Source organism: Podarcis bocagei, assembly GCF_964188305.1.
Source record: "Podarcis bocagei genome assembly, chromosome: 7".
Classification (NCBI taxonomy): Eukaryota; Metazoa; Chordata; class Lepidosauria; order Squamata; family Lacertidae; genus Podarcis; species Podarcis bocagei.
The window spans coordinates 60779951-60798991 of NC_138132.1; the positions used below are offsets into that span (position 1 = coordinate 60779951).

The 19041-nt window shown below is 41.0% G+C and overlaps 1 protein-coding gene across 9 annotated transcripts in view; it reads right to left on the bottom strand.

The window, feature by feature from the left end:
* PHKB (phosphorylase kinase regulatory subunit beta) overlaps positions 1–19041 on the bottom strand; it is a 142534-nt gene that overhangs the window by 20618 nt on the left and 102875 nt on the right. For 7 of the 9 annotated variants that reach the window (XM_081201136.1, XM_081201140.1, XM_081201139.1 and 4 more), the window contains 9 exons: positions 17037–17120; positions 16533–16637; positions 15021–15103; positions 14843–14933; positions 9643–9704; positions 9321–9483; positions 8401–8482; positions 6106–6163; positions 2621–2711 (listed from right to left, as the gene is read on the bottom strand). In XM_081201136.1, the coding sequence (XP_081057262.1) occupies positions 2621–2711; positions 6106–6163; positions 8401–8482; positions 9321–9483; positions 9643–9704; positions 14843–14933; positions 15021–15103; positions 16533–16637; positions 17037–17120 (819 nt within the window). Of the gene's footprint in view, positions 1–2620; positions 2712–4210; positions 4302–6105; positions 6164–8400; positions 8483–9320; positions 9484–9642; positions 9705–14842; positions 14934–15020; positions 15104–16532; positions 16638–17036; positions 17121–19041 lie in introns of all 9 variants that reach the window. The other 2 variants (XM_081201137.1, XM_081201133.1) reach the window with 1 other exon arrangement.

Sequence of the window (19041 nt, forward strand, 5' to 3'; positions counted from 1 at the left end):
AATGATTACACAGTGCACTTGTGATGGAAAAGTCCCCTATAAAACAACACTGCCTTCCTGTAGGGCAAGCGGCTGGGATTACAGCCACAGTTTTGTGAACAAGCATGCTCAAGTGTCAGTCCTTTTCCTTTGGTCTAGAAATCATTTGAGGTGCTTGTCAAAGGCAAATTCAATTCCTTGCCGAAACATTTACTTTCCCCCTTGTTTTTCATGGGTGATCCATACATTTGGCATACTATAAACTCTGTAAAGTCTAGACTCTTCAAATTTATAAAGAATAATTGCTTGAAAACATTTTTAGCATATTAAGTAAAGTTGTAATGTGCTTCAAGGAAGCACCTTCAAAGTACAGTACATGGCCTCGAGAGTCTTGTTAGCACTGGTGGAGGTTAAATTAAGCTCTTGAATTGGTTTGGCCCCTAAGTGGTTGATTGGACCAGCATGCCAGAAGCTAAATCCCTAGCATGCCCTTCAAAAGAACCCTGGGTGTTGATGGAGCTATGACATATTTCTGTCCATTCCTGAGAAACTGCTGTCCATCATCTTCCCCAAAAAACCTGCTAATTTTTTAGAACCAGCTCAGCAAACTACTCCCAATGCAGAGCTAGTACGTCTGAAGTATACTATTGTTCCTCAATGATCTGCTTGCTCTCTTTGATTTTGCCTTTCATTATTATTATTATTATTATTATTATTATTATTATTATTATTATTATCATCATCATCACCGTCGTCATCATCATCATCCATCATTATTTTAAATCTTCTTAGAGTTCAAGTGCAAACTCAAAAACCCACTTAGGCACCTAACTATGCTATAGGGCAGGGTTTTCCAAACTTGGGTATCCAGCTGTTTTTGAACTACAATTCCCATAATCCCTGACCACCAGTCCTGCTAGCTAGGAATGATGGGAGCTGTAGTCCAAAAACAGCTAGCGACCCAAGATTGGGAAACAATGCTATAGAGGAACAGGTAGAAGCAAAGTTGGGGAGCAGCCGTAGCTTAGAGCACGTGATTTGCATGCAGAAGGTCTCAGGTTCAATAACTAGGTTGGACTGGGAGACCCCGTCTGAAATCCTGGAGTTACTGCCTGTCAGAGTAGGCATTACTGAGCAAGATGGAACAATGATCTGACTCAGTATAAGGCAGCTTCCTATGTTTCTTGTGTCCAGAGCAACTAAGAGGTCAGCAACCTTAGGAGGGATGCATTCTCCTGTAAAGCTACTTTGTGGGCAGTTCTTAGCTGGGAGCAGGTGTAGAAAGTACAAAGAGCTGGTTGGCAGCCAGATAAAATCTTGGTGGCATGGCAGTAAGGTATGCTTCTACTGGAAGGCACAGGATCCTGTGTTTAGGGTGGTGGTTGAATTCCCTCTCAGGTGAGCAGTTTGCATGATAGCATTATGTTAAATGAATGTGTTATAAGCACACCAGAATAATAAAAAAAGTGTACCATTGTTGTCCAAGATTGACAAAGCCACTGCAAAGTTTGGAAGAATCCTATGAAAAAAAATTAGACTGCACCCAAAGCTACTTACTTTGGAAAGTTTCTATTTAGACGGCCAATAACAGCTTTGGGCATCATACAACCGTGTCAGCCTTTAAAATTGTTGTGTCAGGAGGCAGGCAGAAAATGCTTCCTTTTGGAAATTTTGAAATAATGTTTCTACCTGCTCCTGGAAGATAGCTGCTAAATTCTCTTTAAAATAACAATTGCAGCAAATAATCACTGCTTTGTTACACTTATCATCCCAGCATTCCCCATTTTCTCCCTCTATCTGCCAATTTGCTGCTCCTGCCTCTACTTGCTTTTTATATTGTACGCATCATAGGGTAGGGACCTGACCCTTGGCTATGCAACTATACAAACTAAGCCTTAGGCGCACTGATGTTGCTTACACAGAATGACAAATAATAATATCCCCTACATCATTTTTTTGTAATGAAGAAAATGCCTTACTCGTGTAAGACATGCCACACTGTTCCTGTTTTAAACAGGGCAGAACAACAGACGGTCAACACCCTGCTCATGGCTACACAATATGCCCAGGGCTAAGTTCCAGTTTGAACCCAGGGATTCTAGACTTGAAACAGAGCAATTTGTCAAGTGGACAGCACCTACTCTTGCCCTCAAAATCTATTTATTTGGAGGCCTGGTGGGTTGTCTGTAAAAAATAAATCTCCCCTAGTATGTGTGTTCCCTTTTCAACCCAGTAACTCTTAACTATTAGCTTTCTATGTTAAGCACAACCACCCATCACCCAAGCTGTAACTTATAAAGTATTTCTTTTTCTCACATGTTCTCCCCACTTAACTACATTTAATGAGCAAATGGCTTTACCGTGGGGTGGGGGGGGTGCTACAGGGGAGAAGGGCAATACAGCAAGGAAGGGAAACCAATTTGCTAATCCCTGTTAGCAGGGTGCCAGCATGATGCTTGCACTGGTCCTATGAAAAGGTTTGATAGAGCAGCCATTATCTAGATTGGATGCAACTTTTATATATATATATATATATTGGGAAAGGCTCCTCTCTTTTTATTAAGCCAACTAATGTAAGAATCTTCAGAAATCTAAAGCTAATGTTTTATCTGATTAACAGTTTCGAAAAACACAGACTTACCTGTTTGCCCTGAACTAAAACATTAGTAATGGACGGTGCAAGGCTGTCCACTAGTTTACATAAAAGACTTGCTGCGAAGCGAACAACAGACCTAAGGGCAGAAAACAGAGCAGTCCTGCTGGATATCAAACACGAGTTTAATGAATTCGAGAATCTGTTTGAAATTGTGTTGCCATATTTCATCAATCCCCAAAACTAAACATTAAAATATGTATATGGTATTTTGTACTTGAGTTCTCTTTTCGTGAAAGCTCTTTTTTTTGGGAGAGGCTAAATCTTCAATTATTTAAGCACTGAAACAAGAACACTGTAAAAACGGCTATGTTGGGAACACATTTTGAATTCATTAAACTGCATACAACATTACAAGACATTGCTGTTCCTTTCTCTGACATTGCAACATGATGGCTTGATAAAAATTATGTAAAGAAAAAAACATTCATTGCTTCAGACCTCCTTGGCAATTTGCATTCAGAAAAAATTCTCTCATTAGATAGGTGTTTTAGCTCTTCTGTTTTGGATGTTCTGAATAAGAATTAAGATACTTAAACCAAATGCCATTGTTGCCTTTTTGTATAGGAATTCGAAGTGTTTCAGATTCCTAAAGACACTGCTTGAGAAAGCAGAAAGTTTCCTGTTGTGAGGGAAAGTTACAGGGCACGCAAGACATATTTAACACCACTTGACAATCTCTTGGTCTTAAAATAAACTAAACATACTACACTCATATATGTAGGTAATGAATTTCAGTGGTCAAGTTTTGGTAGCCACTTGCCAAAGACAGCAGTGTTTTATGGTGGATTCAGTAGGTCCATTTTGATAGTGATTAAACTCGCCATATGCAAAGCTCACTTCCCCATTAATGAAAAATATATGCAGCCAGCCAGCACATATTGAAAACTACATATGATCATGTGATCGGAGCATTCACAGCATGAAAATAATGATCATATTAACCCAGGGTTTTTAACCTCTGCTTCTCAGACTGAACAAAATGCACTTCTACAAGCAGGCAAAATATATGCCCAACAGCCGCTTGCAATGAATCCATTATACTTGTTTTTTGATTCAAATATTCAGCACCACACCTGAAATGTTACAGCCCAGCAGCAGATAAACCATGTCATCTTCAGCAGATGATGTGGGAACAGTATAACTTTCTATGTGTATGCGTGGATATACCATAGCAGTGAAAACGTAAACCATGTAAAGTGCTGGGTTTTAAAATGGGCTGCAGTGTTTAAGAGTGACAGATATTGACACGGCTATCTTTTCTACAAAAGAAAATCAAACGTAACAATATTTCTGAAGTAAGTGGATGTTTCACATTGCGCAACACAGGATTTGTAACTGCAACTATTATTTTTCACAAACATTAATGAATGAGGGTGTGATATTTCACTAAGGTAGCGTGAAATCCATCAACCAAATTGATGTGGATTTGTATGATGGCGGGTGCACACACTCCTTAAAATCAAGAGCCAAGCACTGGGAAAAGATAAAACAGCAGCACCATAAGCAAAGACCATCAAAATGCAAATAAGACAGCACATGTCAAGCGGCACAGCTCCAAACCTCTATGCCCTTTACCTGCTTCCCGTGGACTACCAAAGTTGTAATATGGGGGGCTAAAGAGGCAGCGAATTTCTGAATGTATGCCGCACTGCAGCGAAGCACCAACCTAGATGTGGCATATGACAATTATGAAAGAGGAATTCAAGAGGAAGACCGTTTCCACATTTATTTTGTACAAAATATGCCTAGTGATCCAGGGACTTTAGAGAGCTAGTTAGGCATGTCCGAGAAGAATGGTGTGTGCGCGTCTTGAGAACCAGAAACTGAAACACCCACTGGGGACGCTGAACTAGCCATGACATTCTTTAGAAGTGATTTACAGTATTCCGACATGTTGTTAGGAAGATATGGCCGTAAGAAGGGCTTGCTGGATCAGGCCAGTGGCCCATCTAGTTCAGCATCCTGTTCTCACAGTGGCCATTCTAGATGCTTATCCTATGGGAAGCCTGCCAGCAGGGCCGGAACACAAGAGGACTCTCCCATCCTGTGGTTTCCAGCAACTGGAATCCAAAAGCACACTGTCTCTGACAGTGGAGGTAGGGCATAGTCAACGAGATGGTAGCTGCTGACAGCTTTTTAGACAACTACAGGGAGAACAGGCCACAATAGCTAAATGGAACCCCATGTACATAGTTATCTTTCCGGATCCCAGATGCTGCAGACAAACAAGGGGAAATAGCTGCCACTTTCATGGTCTCCTTGGGAACACCCAGAGAAATATGACTGGTCACTGCTGTTAACGAAATGCTGAGCCAGACACAGCATTTATTATTCTGGCCACTGACTGGCTTACTGGGAGCATCTCAGTTTAATTCCATTCTGAGACAGAAACAGGTTTCCAAAAGAAGATCACTAGACTCCTTTCCTTGCACAGCTGAGGTATCAGAGGAGCCCATTCAAAAGACTGATGGCCAGACAGCTGCACATTCCTCCTGTTTTACTGTACATCTAATTCTAAAGGTATTGGGGTGAAGCAATGACATGGGAAGCAAGGCATCAAAGCAATCATAACTGGGTAGGAAATACAGATGACACGCGTGAACCTTAAAAATAATGGCTTGTATCCAAGACAGCAGTAAGCAATTATCAGTGCAAGGATTTCTGCCTGCACAAAAGGACTTTCCCCCTCTCCTCTCCTTCTAAATCTGTTCTGCAGACTCCCCCAACCCTTAAAAGCAGATCTTGGGAGAGCATTGGGAAAGGAAGCAGGGGGCAGGGCAGGGAAGAGTTCCATTGTGCAAGCAGAAATCCTTGTGCTGATGGGACAGTTACTTAGTGCTGCACTGGATACATGCCAACATGTATTTTAAAGGGCTTAGCAAAAGCAGTTTTAGCAAGTCAGTAATTCCCAAAGTGAAAAGAATGGGTCCTATCTAATTCATAACATCCACGCTGCAGTAATCAAAAGAGTTTTTTAATAGTGGAAGTTGTCTGTTAATGCCATCTTTCTTGGTTGTTTTCCCTCTTTTTCTCTTAACCAGCACTCTACAATGTGATTCATCCTATAGGTGCTATCAGGACTCAGTCAGTTTTCAACAGCAGCGCTCACTTCTGAATATTGTGAAGAAGAGATGAAAGTGTTCCTCACCAGATGCAGAGTGCACTTACCACTGAATAACTATAGAGAATCCTTCAGCATCAGATATTAAGGGGAAGAGCCTCCAGATAATATACCAGTGTTCCAGCCAGAACTTAAGACCCCACCTTCCTTTTTCTACAAACTTAAGTAATGGCTGCACACAGCCGGAAGAGGAACAAAAACACATTATTAAAGTGTATGCATTAGAACCCCGCCCCCCAAATGTAGCTCATTTACTTAAATTGCAGAGAACTAGATGTAAACGTGTAGCGCAGAATTCAACGAACATAGTGCAAAAATATTAACAAGAAGTTGAACACTAAATACAAACCAGAGCTTTCTGCTGCCAGCTTTTCGATAGATTCTTTCAATCTGGTCAGAGACTGTACCTAATTCACAAGTAAAGTGAAAAAGAGAAAAAGAAAGGAAAAGAAGGTGGAGAGGTTACACTGCAGCTGGATAATGAGTTTGATCTATGCTGTAAGCTCATTTCATCTTGCTGTGTAAGGGCAGCACTGCCAATTCTGTCCACAATATGAAATACCTGATGGACCCCACTTTCCCATTTATGAATATGCAAGAGCATAAATGTATGTGCATACGCGCATTTTGCTTACGTACTTCATTGGTTTCTGGCAGAAAACAGATGAGCAACAGGTATCCTTTGGCAATTGTAACCTACGGAGCTTGCCCTTATCATTCGTAAGCTAATGTACAGTTATGTAGCTAAGCAGTTAGAATACCAATTGCTAATGTTTTTACTAAGGTGAGCCTTTTGTGCGATGCAGGCCTGTAGTTGCTTTGTGATTCTGCACTAACAAAGCAATAGTTAAGCCTCTTCCAAAGCCCTTATTTGTACAGTTTCTTCAAACTGGGCCACAAGAGTCATTTTGATGGAGCTTGTCAGAGAAGCTAAAAATGGAGCAAACCAGCTGGACTGAATTACCCAATTGCTAAGAATCCCAGTGCAGATTTGCACTATAACCCGACTGAAGAATTTCACTCCTAGTTTCTATTAGTTATATAATATTACTTGTTATATAGTTTCTCGTGTGTGTGTGTGTGTGTGTGTGTGTGTGTGTAAGCTTCCTGTAACATAACAAGGGGGAGAATCAATCAATTGGTACGAAAACTAAACAGGTTTTTGAGGCTAGACAATGCGTTCTATGGAGATCTGTCTTTAAAGTCCAGAAGCTCCAGCTGGTTGAAAATGCAGCCACTGTGGTCCAGATGGGTGTATGGACATCACATTCAAGAACACATGTAATATACTAGCTGTACTGGCCTTCAATACATTTCCAGCCCCAATTTAATTGACTGGGCCCAAACTACTTAATGGAAGGTCTACGACCATCCTGCTCGCACAATGAGATCTCAATCAGAGGCCCTCTTGGTGTGTCCACCCCCAGGTTTGTAAAGTGGGCATCCATGATAGAAAGGGCCTTTTTGGTGGTGGCTCCACACCTTTGGCACTCTCTCCTAGTAGAGATGAAGCAGATGGCTGCACCTCTGACTTTTTGGCCTAAAGATTGACCTTTCATGAGTATTTTTTCCTCCTGCTCACTGGATGGAGTTTAGAATACTGTTATGTCATTGGAGTTCAGAATCTGTTTTATTTTGGGGGTTTTTTGTAATATTGATTTTATTTTTACTTATATGCTAAGCTACTTGTATGGAAAAATAGACACAAAGAGGAATAATAATAATTTTATTTGTTTAGCTGTAAGCCATAAGGAAGGCATTCAGAACTGAGAACTGAGCCATAAATTTGGCTCTTGATTTCTTAAGTTGCCAATGCAAGTAAGCACTCAAACTCACTTGGTGTAGTAAATTCTCCCTGTGGCTAAACTCAGACAGATACTTTTTATATAAAGGACAAAGTAAGACAAAATAAATAAGATCTATGAACCAGCCATTCTGATACTGATTTATGTTTTTCATTAGCAACACGGGGATGGTCATCATGATGCAATCAGCTACCTCTGGAAAATGGAAAGGAATTTATCTCCTTAGTCACAGAGAGATACATTTTAAACAGATGTGACATTGATCCAAAAGTTTGAATATGTTCCCCTTTATTGCACAAACTGTTTTTGGCAGACAAGGTGTAACACATTTGCAAAATATTATCATTGAGATGTTTTGCAAAATGTGTTACATTTTAAAGAAAGAGAGGACTAATATATGGGGGGGCGGGTGCTGCACCTGTGAATTGATCTGTGTCTCTGCACTTCTTAATGCAGTGCAGCCAGTTTTAAAAACTGTATTAAGCTTCCAACAGCAACATTAAAATAACACATTTGTATAGAAAACCAATGTGAAGATTCTACAATTTCAAACATGCACAACCTGCATTCCAGCTTCACCTTACCATAGCAAATGAAACCTTCTTCCCCCACAAACCACATGCTCAGAATTATAAACAGGCAACCATATGGTGTACAGACTATTTAAGAGAGTTAATACATTTAACGGTTCATTCCACTCTACAGTGTACGAATGCATGTTTCCCATTTTAAATTGAAAGTGCTTTAATGGAGAGGAAAATAGCAACACAACTTGCAGTGTGCATACCCATTATTCATGTTCATCTATGGATGTGCAAAATTGCCTCCTGCAATCATACCTTCCTTGGTGATGAAATTCGGGCCTTCTCTTTTGAGCAAAATGTTCAGCAGAATTGCTTGGCTTGCTAGGCAGTTGCAGTCCTGATAAGGAACAGCCATAAAATGTAAATCAATAGCAAGGAAATGCCAAATGTTACAGGTTTAAGTTGCTTTTCATTGATGCTATGTACACAAAACCAGGTGTGTTTAAGGAAGGCGTCTCTTCGGAAATTTCAACTCTCTAGCTCATTTCCTATGGTGATAATGGCACTTAACAGGAAAAAAGACTCAGTCTATGTGAAGGAATGCTCACTTGAAAGCTTCCAGATCTATATAACAAAGTCAGAAAAATTGTAGGACATCCTGAGTGGTAAATGTTACTCTGTGGTTCTATACCACCAAACTCTAGCCTGAAGTCCTCCAGATGTTATGGATCATAACCCCTCTAAACTCCAGCCAGAATTTCCAGGGGTCAAAAATGATAGAAATTGCAGTCCAAAACATCAGGAGAGCACCAGGTTGGGGAAAGCTGGTCTTAATCCCTAAATGAGTTATAGGCAAGGACTTCCAAGATTTATGAAAGATTACCATAGTGAAATTAAACACTGGATTCTCCCAGATTCTATCCCTGACATTGCAGTTCCTTAGAGAAACCTCTACAGTGCTTGTGGTAAAACATGCTAAGTACCCAATCTGAAGACCTCTGGATCAGATAGGGTAAACTCTATGTTTCCTCCTGTATTATCATCACCTTTCATATTTTCTGTTTTGACAAAAAGGTGAGGTTTGGGAATATTTCATGAACATTCCCGCTTGCTTAGATTAAATAAAACAGATTGTGTAGGATGCATGCCAGTGTCTATCCTCTTCAGTGAGCTGCATGCCTTAAGAGAAAAGCACAGATGGGTCGCAGTATATTTAGTTTTTCCTTTATACTTACATTCAGTTTCTGAAGAATCTCATAAGTCGGCCTGTTTTTCCAGTCATTAGCATTAATATCTGGCTGTTGTTCCAGTTCAGTCAAGTGTGGTGTGCTGGTTTGTCTCTTTACTTTTGAATGTTTTGGGAGGTCAAGCTCCTCAAAACTCTTAAATTCTGGAGGCCTGCAGAAAGACAATATTGAAATCTCCCAAATCCAGTGAAACATTTTAACTATAAATCTTTGTAATTTGATTTGGTGGTGGTGGTGGGGAATCTAGTGAGGGGGCTTTGGGATGCTATAGGTTAATGTCCTACTGTAATTTGATTTCAAGCATACATACTCTTCTGTGTCACTTATTCTTAAGAAATCCAGTTGTTCAACAACTGCTCCAGAAATTATTGTCTGTAATAGAGAAGAAAGGGAATAGGAGAGTAATAATAAAAGTTAGCAAAGACATTACACTGCCCTCGTATAGGATGATCTAGAAAGACTTAACTAAGTGAGATATATAGAAGCTATTCCCTCCAACTAAAGCTTTAAAAATATATATGCTAATGAATGTTCCCATCTTCAGGCATGGTGCCAGGTTGTTCCAGGTGAGACTAGAGAACTGCAGCTTTATGTTCCCTGATGTTGTAAGTGGCATGGGCAGGGGAATGAATTAGGACAGACCTGACTGGGAATGACCGAGCTCATGTCCACTAGATAACAAGGAGTGGCCAGCAGCACCATCACTTATTCTCCAGCTTCCCGTCTTGTCCACTCTTGGGATCAGCAAATACATTAACACTACACACCACTGTGGATGTGGGTTGAACACAGGCTAATGACATGTGTCTTGTATGTTATTGTTTTGTTTGTTACTGTGTTATATATGTTTAATTTTTATACTGATCTTCTGATAAAGCACTGTATAGAAATATAATGAACAAATGAACAAGGCAAGGAAGACTTTCTTGCTACCCGTGCTCACTAACCTTGGAAGTATGGGCACACCTACCTTGCTCCATGCTGGTCTTGCTTAGGGTCACTTATTGCACACTGTTTATCAGCTGCAATTTTCCAAGCAAGGGTGATTTGGAGTAGGGCTTTTAAGAGGTAAGTGGCAAGGAGAATTTGTGAGCAACAAAGGGGTGGGGTGGGGATCTTCTTAATAAGGCTAAGGAGCCCAAATTGGTTATGTAACTGGAGAGGGGGCTTAGAACTATGTCCCCAAGAGGCTGGAAAAAAAGAGAGCAAATCTCAACCTGCAATGGCATCTTCCCTGGTGAACCAGCCAACAGGTGAGTGGTGCTAGTGCAACCTACAGTATATGCTATATCCTCCTGTCCCTGCCTTGGGGGTGCCTAACTATTTTGGATGTTGGTAAAGGTAAAGGGACCCCTGACCACTAGGTCCAGTCATGACCGACTCTGGGGTTGCGGCACTCATCTCGTTTTACTGGCCGAGGGAGCCGGCGTACAGCTTCCAGGTCATGTGGCCAGCATGACTAGGCCACTTGTGGCGAACCAGAGCAGCACATGGAAACGCCATTTACCTTCCTGCCACAGCGGTACCTATTTATCTACTTGCACTTTGATGTGCTTTCGAACTGCTAAGTTGGCAGGAGCAGGGACCGAGCAATGGGAGCTCACCCCATCACAACCAGTATATGCTATATCCTCCTGTCCCTGCCTTTGGGGTGCCTAACTATTTTGGATGTTGGTACTTTTGCATTAAAATTGTGGTCTTTGACATCCCAAACTGAGGTATGATTCTGCTTTGTTGACTCATTCTGGGCACAGACCAAGGAGTCACTGAAGCCGGTTAAAGCATAGTAAAGAAGTTAGGAATGCACAGAGCCTTCTAGAAGCACTCCAGTACATGATGCAAACAAATTCTTTAGTAGCAGATTACTTGGATTATATTCTCGGAAATAGGATATGCATCCCTGAAGGGCCCTGCATTGCTGCCACTGCAGTTGGTTCCCCCAAGAAACAAGTCTTCCTGGATTTTTGCCTCTCAGCATGTGGCCATAAATCACATATTGCCCAAGCAGTCTTTCAGAGCACTTACAGGTCACAGGGTAGTGAAGTTGTCCTTTAACTCAGAGGTCCTTAAAAATATGTTAATGCTATTGCTCATGGTGTTGTATTCCTTCTCATATAGTAAGGGAGGGCTATAAAAAGCCCATTCTGGATGTATCTTGGGGAGTGAATGGGGGAGGCAGTAAAGATCTGTGCAGCATCTACCCACTGCTCGCTTACTTTACTCATGGAGCAAGGAAGTTTGGCAATGGATTGATGTGCTCTTCTCAGACTGAAACTAGGGACTAGGTTTCTGCAGGGGAGAAGTTAAAAGACAAAGACAAAAACAAAAACAGAAAAGCCCCTCAGGTCACAAGCACACTATACTTTTAAAGGACTTTTATATCACATTAACCTCAATGACTTTCCAAAAGAAAATTCTGGGAAATGTAGTCTGCTGAGGGTCCTGAGAGTTGTTTGGAGACCCCTATTCCCCTCACAAAGCTACAATCTACAAAGTGATGTAACAATCAATCCCTCTGCCCATGGAACTCTGGGAATTGAAGCTGTTTGAGGGGGGAAAGTCTCAGCACTCTAAGAAATCCTACCAAGAGCAGCCCCCTGCCTTTTTAATAGTATTGAATCTTAGTACCTTATGCACCTTGGCCTGAAAGGAGCCCAGCATGTCCTTGGCATCCATTGAAATGGGGTTAACCTTGGACCAGGCACTCCAGAACAATAAAAGCTTTCAAATTAGTGCTATGCATCTTGTTGGCCAAGACCCTCTGAGAGGAAAACAGAGTACAGTAACTTCCCAGGTAAATGCTTCTGGGTTAGCCAGAGCATCTCAGCCTCCAGGATATCAGATGGAGGAGCTTTGGCCAAAAATGCGTTGTTGGGCCCTGAACGATGTTCTCTTCCACTGGAAGATGTTACAATTTCCAGACTGATATGTTCATCAGGTCCAGAAACTAGGACCTCCTTGGCCAATACAGAGCCACAAAGATGACTTCTGAATCAGAGAAAAGGGAGGGAATGCCTACATCAGAGCTGATGGCCACTCCAGCTCCAAAACATCCAAATCCAAGGCATCCTGTGGTCAGCAAGATCTGGTGAGGGCTGTATGGTACAGACATGACCTATATCTCCAAAAGGGGGCTCACAAAGATATTGTTTCCTACACAAAGGCAGGAAGGCCAGATCCCTTCCTCTTAGCAGTTAGGATTTTTATTTTGAGTCCAAGCCAAGAGGAGACAGTATCCTGGATACTGACTGACCTCCAGGTGCCTTTAGGAAAATACCTCCATATTTAATTAGCCTAGTCTTCTTCTAACAACATGCTGTGCTACAGATATATAAAGCATACATCTAAGACTTTATTAGGCTTTCCTCTCTTTTTTTCCTTCTCCCTAACCCTGCCAGCTGAATTCTCTGCACAAATATTTATGTGCTATTGGAGAACAATGCTGCACTTTATGCTATCAATATTTTATTAGGCACCCATACCATTTGCTATTAATTCATCAAGTAGTCACATAACTTTTTGGCAGGGGGATATTTCCAATTAAACCTGTTTTTAAGGTCTTTTTGTTAAAAAGGGTTTCAAAGTAGTGAAGGAAAGGAAACAGATTCAGGTACAGTGAAACTTATGTAAGAAAAAATATTTTGATAGCAATGCCACCACAATAGGATACTGAATGGAATGCAAAGACACGGTGGTTTGGTTGGGGGTTTTGTTTAATGCCGATGCTGCTTTTTTCTGTTTAACTTGCGTATTCCCCTTGAGCACAAATTACAGGCTGCAAATGTGAAAATTATGGCTAAGACAGGGAACCTTATAAATTTTGCAGCTGAAACGGATGGAAATATTGTTATGCAAATATTGCAAGCTAAGATTATGCAGCTTTCCCATGAATTAACATCTAAAAGCATATATATATATATATATATATATATATATATATATATATATATGCATGCATACAAATGCAAAAGCTGGAAGTAAATTATGAACATGCAGTATATATTCCCTTTAATAGATAATGCATTATCGGCATTTCACAATCTCAGTATTTCAGTTTTCCCTCCTCGTTTTAATGAAATGGACGCTATCCAAGACACGACACAAGATTAATTTAGGAAATTAATGATTAGCAAAAGGAAATGCAGCATGATTAAAACTTGAGGAATTTAGTGTGCAAAGATCAAGTTGATCATGCCAGTGTGACTCCAGCAACCAATCCCAAACTCTTAATTGCTGAGAGTTCTGCAAACAACCCCCCCAACACACACATCAGCAGATCTAAGCACTCTAGTAGTTTCAAAAGGCAAGGAATAGAAATACAGCACCGCCGAACCACACTTTCCCCCCATAGAAAACCTGAACTGATGTTTGCTCCAATTCAGCTTCAAAGAATGGGTTTTCTTGGGGAAAACTTGGGGCCAAAACTAACAAAGAAACACACACATACACACACACACACACAGACACACACACACACACACACACACTATGCTCCAGCACAGAGCATTGGAGCATGGATCTCTAGCTGGAAAGAGTAAAGGTGGGTGTGGGTAAGCCCTGTGTTTCTTCAGAAAATGAGAAAGGGCCCTCAAAGTTCCCTGAAATGGGCACCTGTGTTGGGTCCCTGATCAGAAGCGAGTAGGTGGGTCAAAGGGTGGGTGGGGCAGAGGAGCCAGACTTGAAAGAATGGGACAGGGCTCTGCACATGCACAGGAACCCTGGAAACTATAGAGCCGGCACCTAACTGTCAAAGCCAATTCGACAGGCACACCTTGTGCAGTGAAGCACAAGGTGGAGAGGCAAGGCAGTTTCTACAACAGCATACCATCATATAACTGATTATGTCCAACTTACAGTCATGCTTTCTTGAAGATGTTTTTTAAAAAATACACTACGGTGCAATGAAGCTGAGGTCACCTTCAAGAACTTGTATGTAGAGATGAAAGCATAAAGCAGATCTTGATTAAAAATTAGCCCATTTTTTAAAGTTAATACCCACCATGAATAAACACACTACATAAACAGCAACAACCGTCAAAGAAATAAAACATTCTTCTAAAATGCTTATTAATTATTAAGTAAATCTACATGGAAAGGTAATGGGGGAAGGAGAACAAGTGTTCTCTGAGGATGTTGAATTAGCCCCGCTTTAAAAGAATAACACACTTTGTAGCATAGGACTGAGAAAAGTCCCATATGATAGTATGGCTTTTAATCAGATAAAAGATTACTAAATAAAAAAGAAAGGATGCAAATTCCCCTGATGTCTGGAAATAATAAAGCATGCACACGTATGAGCCACACATATTACTGTAAGATTTTATCCCAGCAGGAACAAAATAAAGATAATTAAAACCAACAGGACCACCTAAACTACTGTACTTTCTGTCTCTCTGTATTTCAGGGCAGGATGAGCAATGAGAAACAGCTCGTCTGGTTTCCAAAAACAGCAGCAATCAAATTTCGTTTGGCAAGGCTACATAGTTGCACGTACAAAAAGGCCAACTTACCTGTAGCCTGTCAACATGAACCTTTACTCCACCAACAACTCCCTTCTTGAAACTGGCCAGCATGTCAAGTATCGGATTGAATCTGCTTCCCCTAAGAGTTGGAAAATGAAATGCATCAATAGGGCAAACTTGAACCATCTAGAAGTGATAGGAGTTTTTGCATCTGTTGAGCGCTTACCTTATATTGTCCTCCCGAATAAGCACAAGGAACAGGGGGCGGCCATGCATTTTCCAGTACTGTTTAATGAACTGCAAAGCATTCTGCATAAATACAAAAATAACAATAAATGAGAGGAGGGAGCAGAATGCTGCAACTAGAACACTTCAACTACAGGAAACTCATGAAATGTTCAAAACAGGTCAGGAAGATTTCATTTCTTTCATTTATTTATTAAAAAATCATAAAAGCATTTCTGAACTGACCCAGTGTGGGGATTATTGCAAATGATTTTGCAACACAGAGGGTTTCACTACATGCAAATTGCCAGATCAAGCCATTCAAAAGCCCAATGACCAAAAGGAAAAGAACAGAGAAATGACATTTGGTGCGTGTTGTTCCGAAGTTCCCAGAACAGCCCTTATGAGCCAGCAGATGCTGATTGGGAGTCAACAATAACTCTCATTGAGGAGCTGCATTTTTACTGCTGTTTCTCCCCATGGCCCAGCCAAAAAAGGTCTCTTTTAACAGGTGACCAGTTTTCTGTAACTGCCCCCTTGTTGCATCAGTCACACTTCTCCCTATCCATGAATGTATAACTCTGATGCCTACCTATGCAAGCATGTATTGTTACCAACTTCAATCAATTTAATATCCACCATCCCCATATGGTGTCCAGCCTTCTCTCTCATAGCACAGAACACTGCAAATAATGCTGAATTTCACAAAGTGGGTGATATTGGGTGACTACTCTGCAATACTTTCCAATGACTGCTGTAAAGGTCAAGGGAACCCCTGACCATTAGGTGCAGTCGTGACCAACTCTGGGGTTGCGGCGCTCATCTCGCTTTATTGGCCGAGGGAACTGGCGTACAGCTTCCGGGTCATGTGGCCAGCATGACTAAGCCACTTCTGGCAAACCAGAGCAGTGCACAGAAACGCCTTTTACCTTCCCGCCAGAGCGGTACCTATTTATCTACTTACACTTTGATGTGCTTTCGAACTGCTAGTTTGGCAGGAACAGGGACCGAGCAACAGGAGCTGACCCCGTTGCGGGGATTCGAACCACCGACCTTCTGATCGGCAAGCCCTAGGCTCTGTGGTTTAACCCACAGTGCCACCCGTGTCCCAATGACTGCTGTAGTTGCCCTTTCATATTCTATGATACCCCCTTTCTCAAGGCTGTCTATCCTCTGCCTTCATGTTTGCCCTAGATGTGTCATTTGAAATGTTGAAAATGTTCTACATCTGTGTAGGGAAAGGCATGCAAACCCCACTGATGTTCTTGTGCAACTCCAAATGCAGCAACATTCACTGTGCTGTGAACATGAGATCTGTGCACCCCCAATTTGGCTTCCCCAGAATTAAGACAGTGAGGCTTAGTTTCAAGTAAGCAAACATGGAGTTGTAGCCTCAAAATGAAAACTGTGTTCCCTCCTTATCAGGGTTGCAGCCTAATGAGCCATTGCCTAAGTTTTAAAATGTAAAACATTTAATGGGCACCAGGTTTTTCATGTGCACATTTACACCTACCTTAATGTCATCAATCAGCATCATCACATCCTGAGACATGAAGAAATCACTTAGATCAAAGATTATTGGGTAGCAAACAACAGTCTTGCCAAGGATTCGATAAATCTACCGAAAAGGAAAAACAAACATTTTCTTTAATACTGTATATAGGATGCTGTTAACCAAATCTTATGAAGAAAAAAATCCATATTCTGTTTTATAATTAAAACTCGGCACTAAGACAAATCATGCAAATGAAGGAAGCTTTCATCTCCATTTTGAGTGTGGCATAAACTTTCATAGGCAAGTGCCTGACTTTATCATATGCATGAAAATTTTCAGGCAAGTAACCACAGAGGTGACTTTTCCTTAAAGAATCTGGGCAAAGCCTTTGGTAAACTTAAGCCATGTGAATTGCTTTCAGAGTTTAGAGGATAATTCAATTGTCCTCCAATATTTACACGCAGACCTCCTCCATTATTCACACTAACGAAAGCATGCAGAAGAGCCATTTCTTGCACAGACCTTTGATGTTCCAAGGCAGCCTACTGGTCGGTCAGGTCTTCCCGAGAGTCCCAGTTTGTCATTGACCCCCAGATGGAAGTAAGCCTGTAAAAACATCACAATGCACAAAGTCTAATGCACGAAACGCAGCTTGCATGCTGTTTGGCAGTATTTATTTGCTACTGGAATCCAACAGGCCTTTTTAAAGTTCTAGCTCGAAATAAAAGATTTCAAACTGGCTCCAATTAAACATAAATACTTTTTACTGATATAATAGTCCAAAAATACAGTCTAACATAAAAAATACTGGGGAATACTGGGCCATACAATGTTAACTTAAATTCCTCAATGGGCTTTCAAAAGGCCCAGGGGGGGAAACCAGAAGAGTTGCACAGGTGGACTCATAGCAACTAAAGGAAGGGGTCCAATGGACCCTTATAGCCTAACAGGGTTTGGTTTTCCTAAAATAACTTTAAAAATAAGAAATCACTGTTGCAGGTTTGTGCTGTTAAGATAAAGTCAGCTTGCAGCAGAATTAATCCTTGATGGAAAATTTACTCCCAGGTGCAATGAGCCCCTATACGGATCTGTAATACATGTGTCTGTGCACATGTGTGTGTGTTGTCGTTGTATACAAAGAAATGTAATGGGTTGTCGTTGCAAAATGACAAAAAGCATCCCCTTCAGTATTCTTAAGGGATTGAAGTAACAACCAAATGATGCAGGTAAGATGCCGTTTTCCCTACCTGAATTTGATAAGTTGTTGGGGTTTGAAAAGAGCCCAGCCTTTTCAGTGGTGGCTTCCCACTTGTGGAATGCCCCCACCCCCACCCTGGAGAGGCTTGCCTTGCGCCAGAATTACATATTTTTATGCGCCAGGCAAAATCATTTCTTTTTCAACAGACCTTTGGCTTTTAATTATCTGTGGCTGCCTTGAGCAGGTAGGATGTTTTAATTCTGTCTTTTTAAAATAATACTGTCTTTTAGATTTGTCTTTGTTTTCTCTTAGGACAATTTTAATGTGTTTGTTTGTGGATACATTGTTTATATATTTGAGTGACCTTGGTGAAAAGCGACCAACAATTTAAACTAAAAACAAATGAACAAATAAATGTCCCATTCATTTAAATAGAAGTAAAGCCTTGATAAGTTAAACACTCACTGAATTGTGTGTGTGCGTGTGTGGTACTCATCAATATGGAGTACCAGCACCTCTCCCTTTTTTGCACTCACGGCACTTTTATCACTATATGAGTACCAACACCTCATTTCTTTTACCAAAAAAGGAGCACTGGTTGAAAAGATGTATAAATGGTTGAATATATACATAAATCGTTGACATATATTTCAAGCAGCTGCTGGGGTAAATAGCAGCCCCCTTAGCTTGGGAAGCAGGGTCTTAGCTGGGATGGGTCGGTGTGGTTTCTGGAATGACTAATCCTTAGGTCTTACGATTAGATGCTCCTTCAGGCTAAAAGAAGATATTTATGGTCTCTGAGAGAAGAGATGACAAGTGAATGTGAACAGGAGAGGGAAATGATCTGGAACACCCAAAAAAAAAATAAAAAAATCTCACCAGTTAGTACTTTTTGCACACAGGATAGCTTCACTGAACACATTAACTCTTAGGGCCCTTGCCAAGGCAATCCATCTGCTGCTTTCTGAGCCAAGTAGACTACAGGGAGCATGGTCAATGGTTCTGCAGCAGAGTGACCTTTTTAGAAATTAAAGGTCATCTCGTTACAGAATATCTAGGGAAAGAACACCCTCTTTCCCGCTAGGAGGGTGTGGAGCTACCTGGAAAGAAAAGTGAGCACAGGAAAGGATTTCGGAGAGAGTGGCTCCTTGTCTTTTTAAGAGTGGTTAGAATGAAACTTGGAAGATACCAGACAGAAGAAAGAAATTTTTGTGCGCCCCACCCCCCCTTAAAATAAAAATCCTGTCCATTACTGAATAGTGAAGCTTTATCATCACCATTATGAAACTTATGGACAAACAATACTGATAAGAACGCTTCATTATTCAA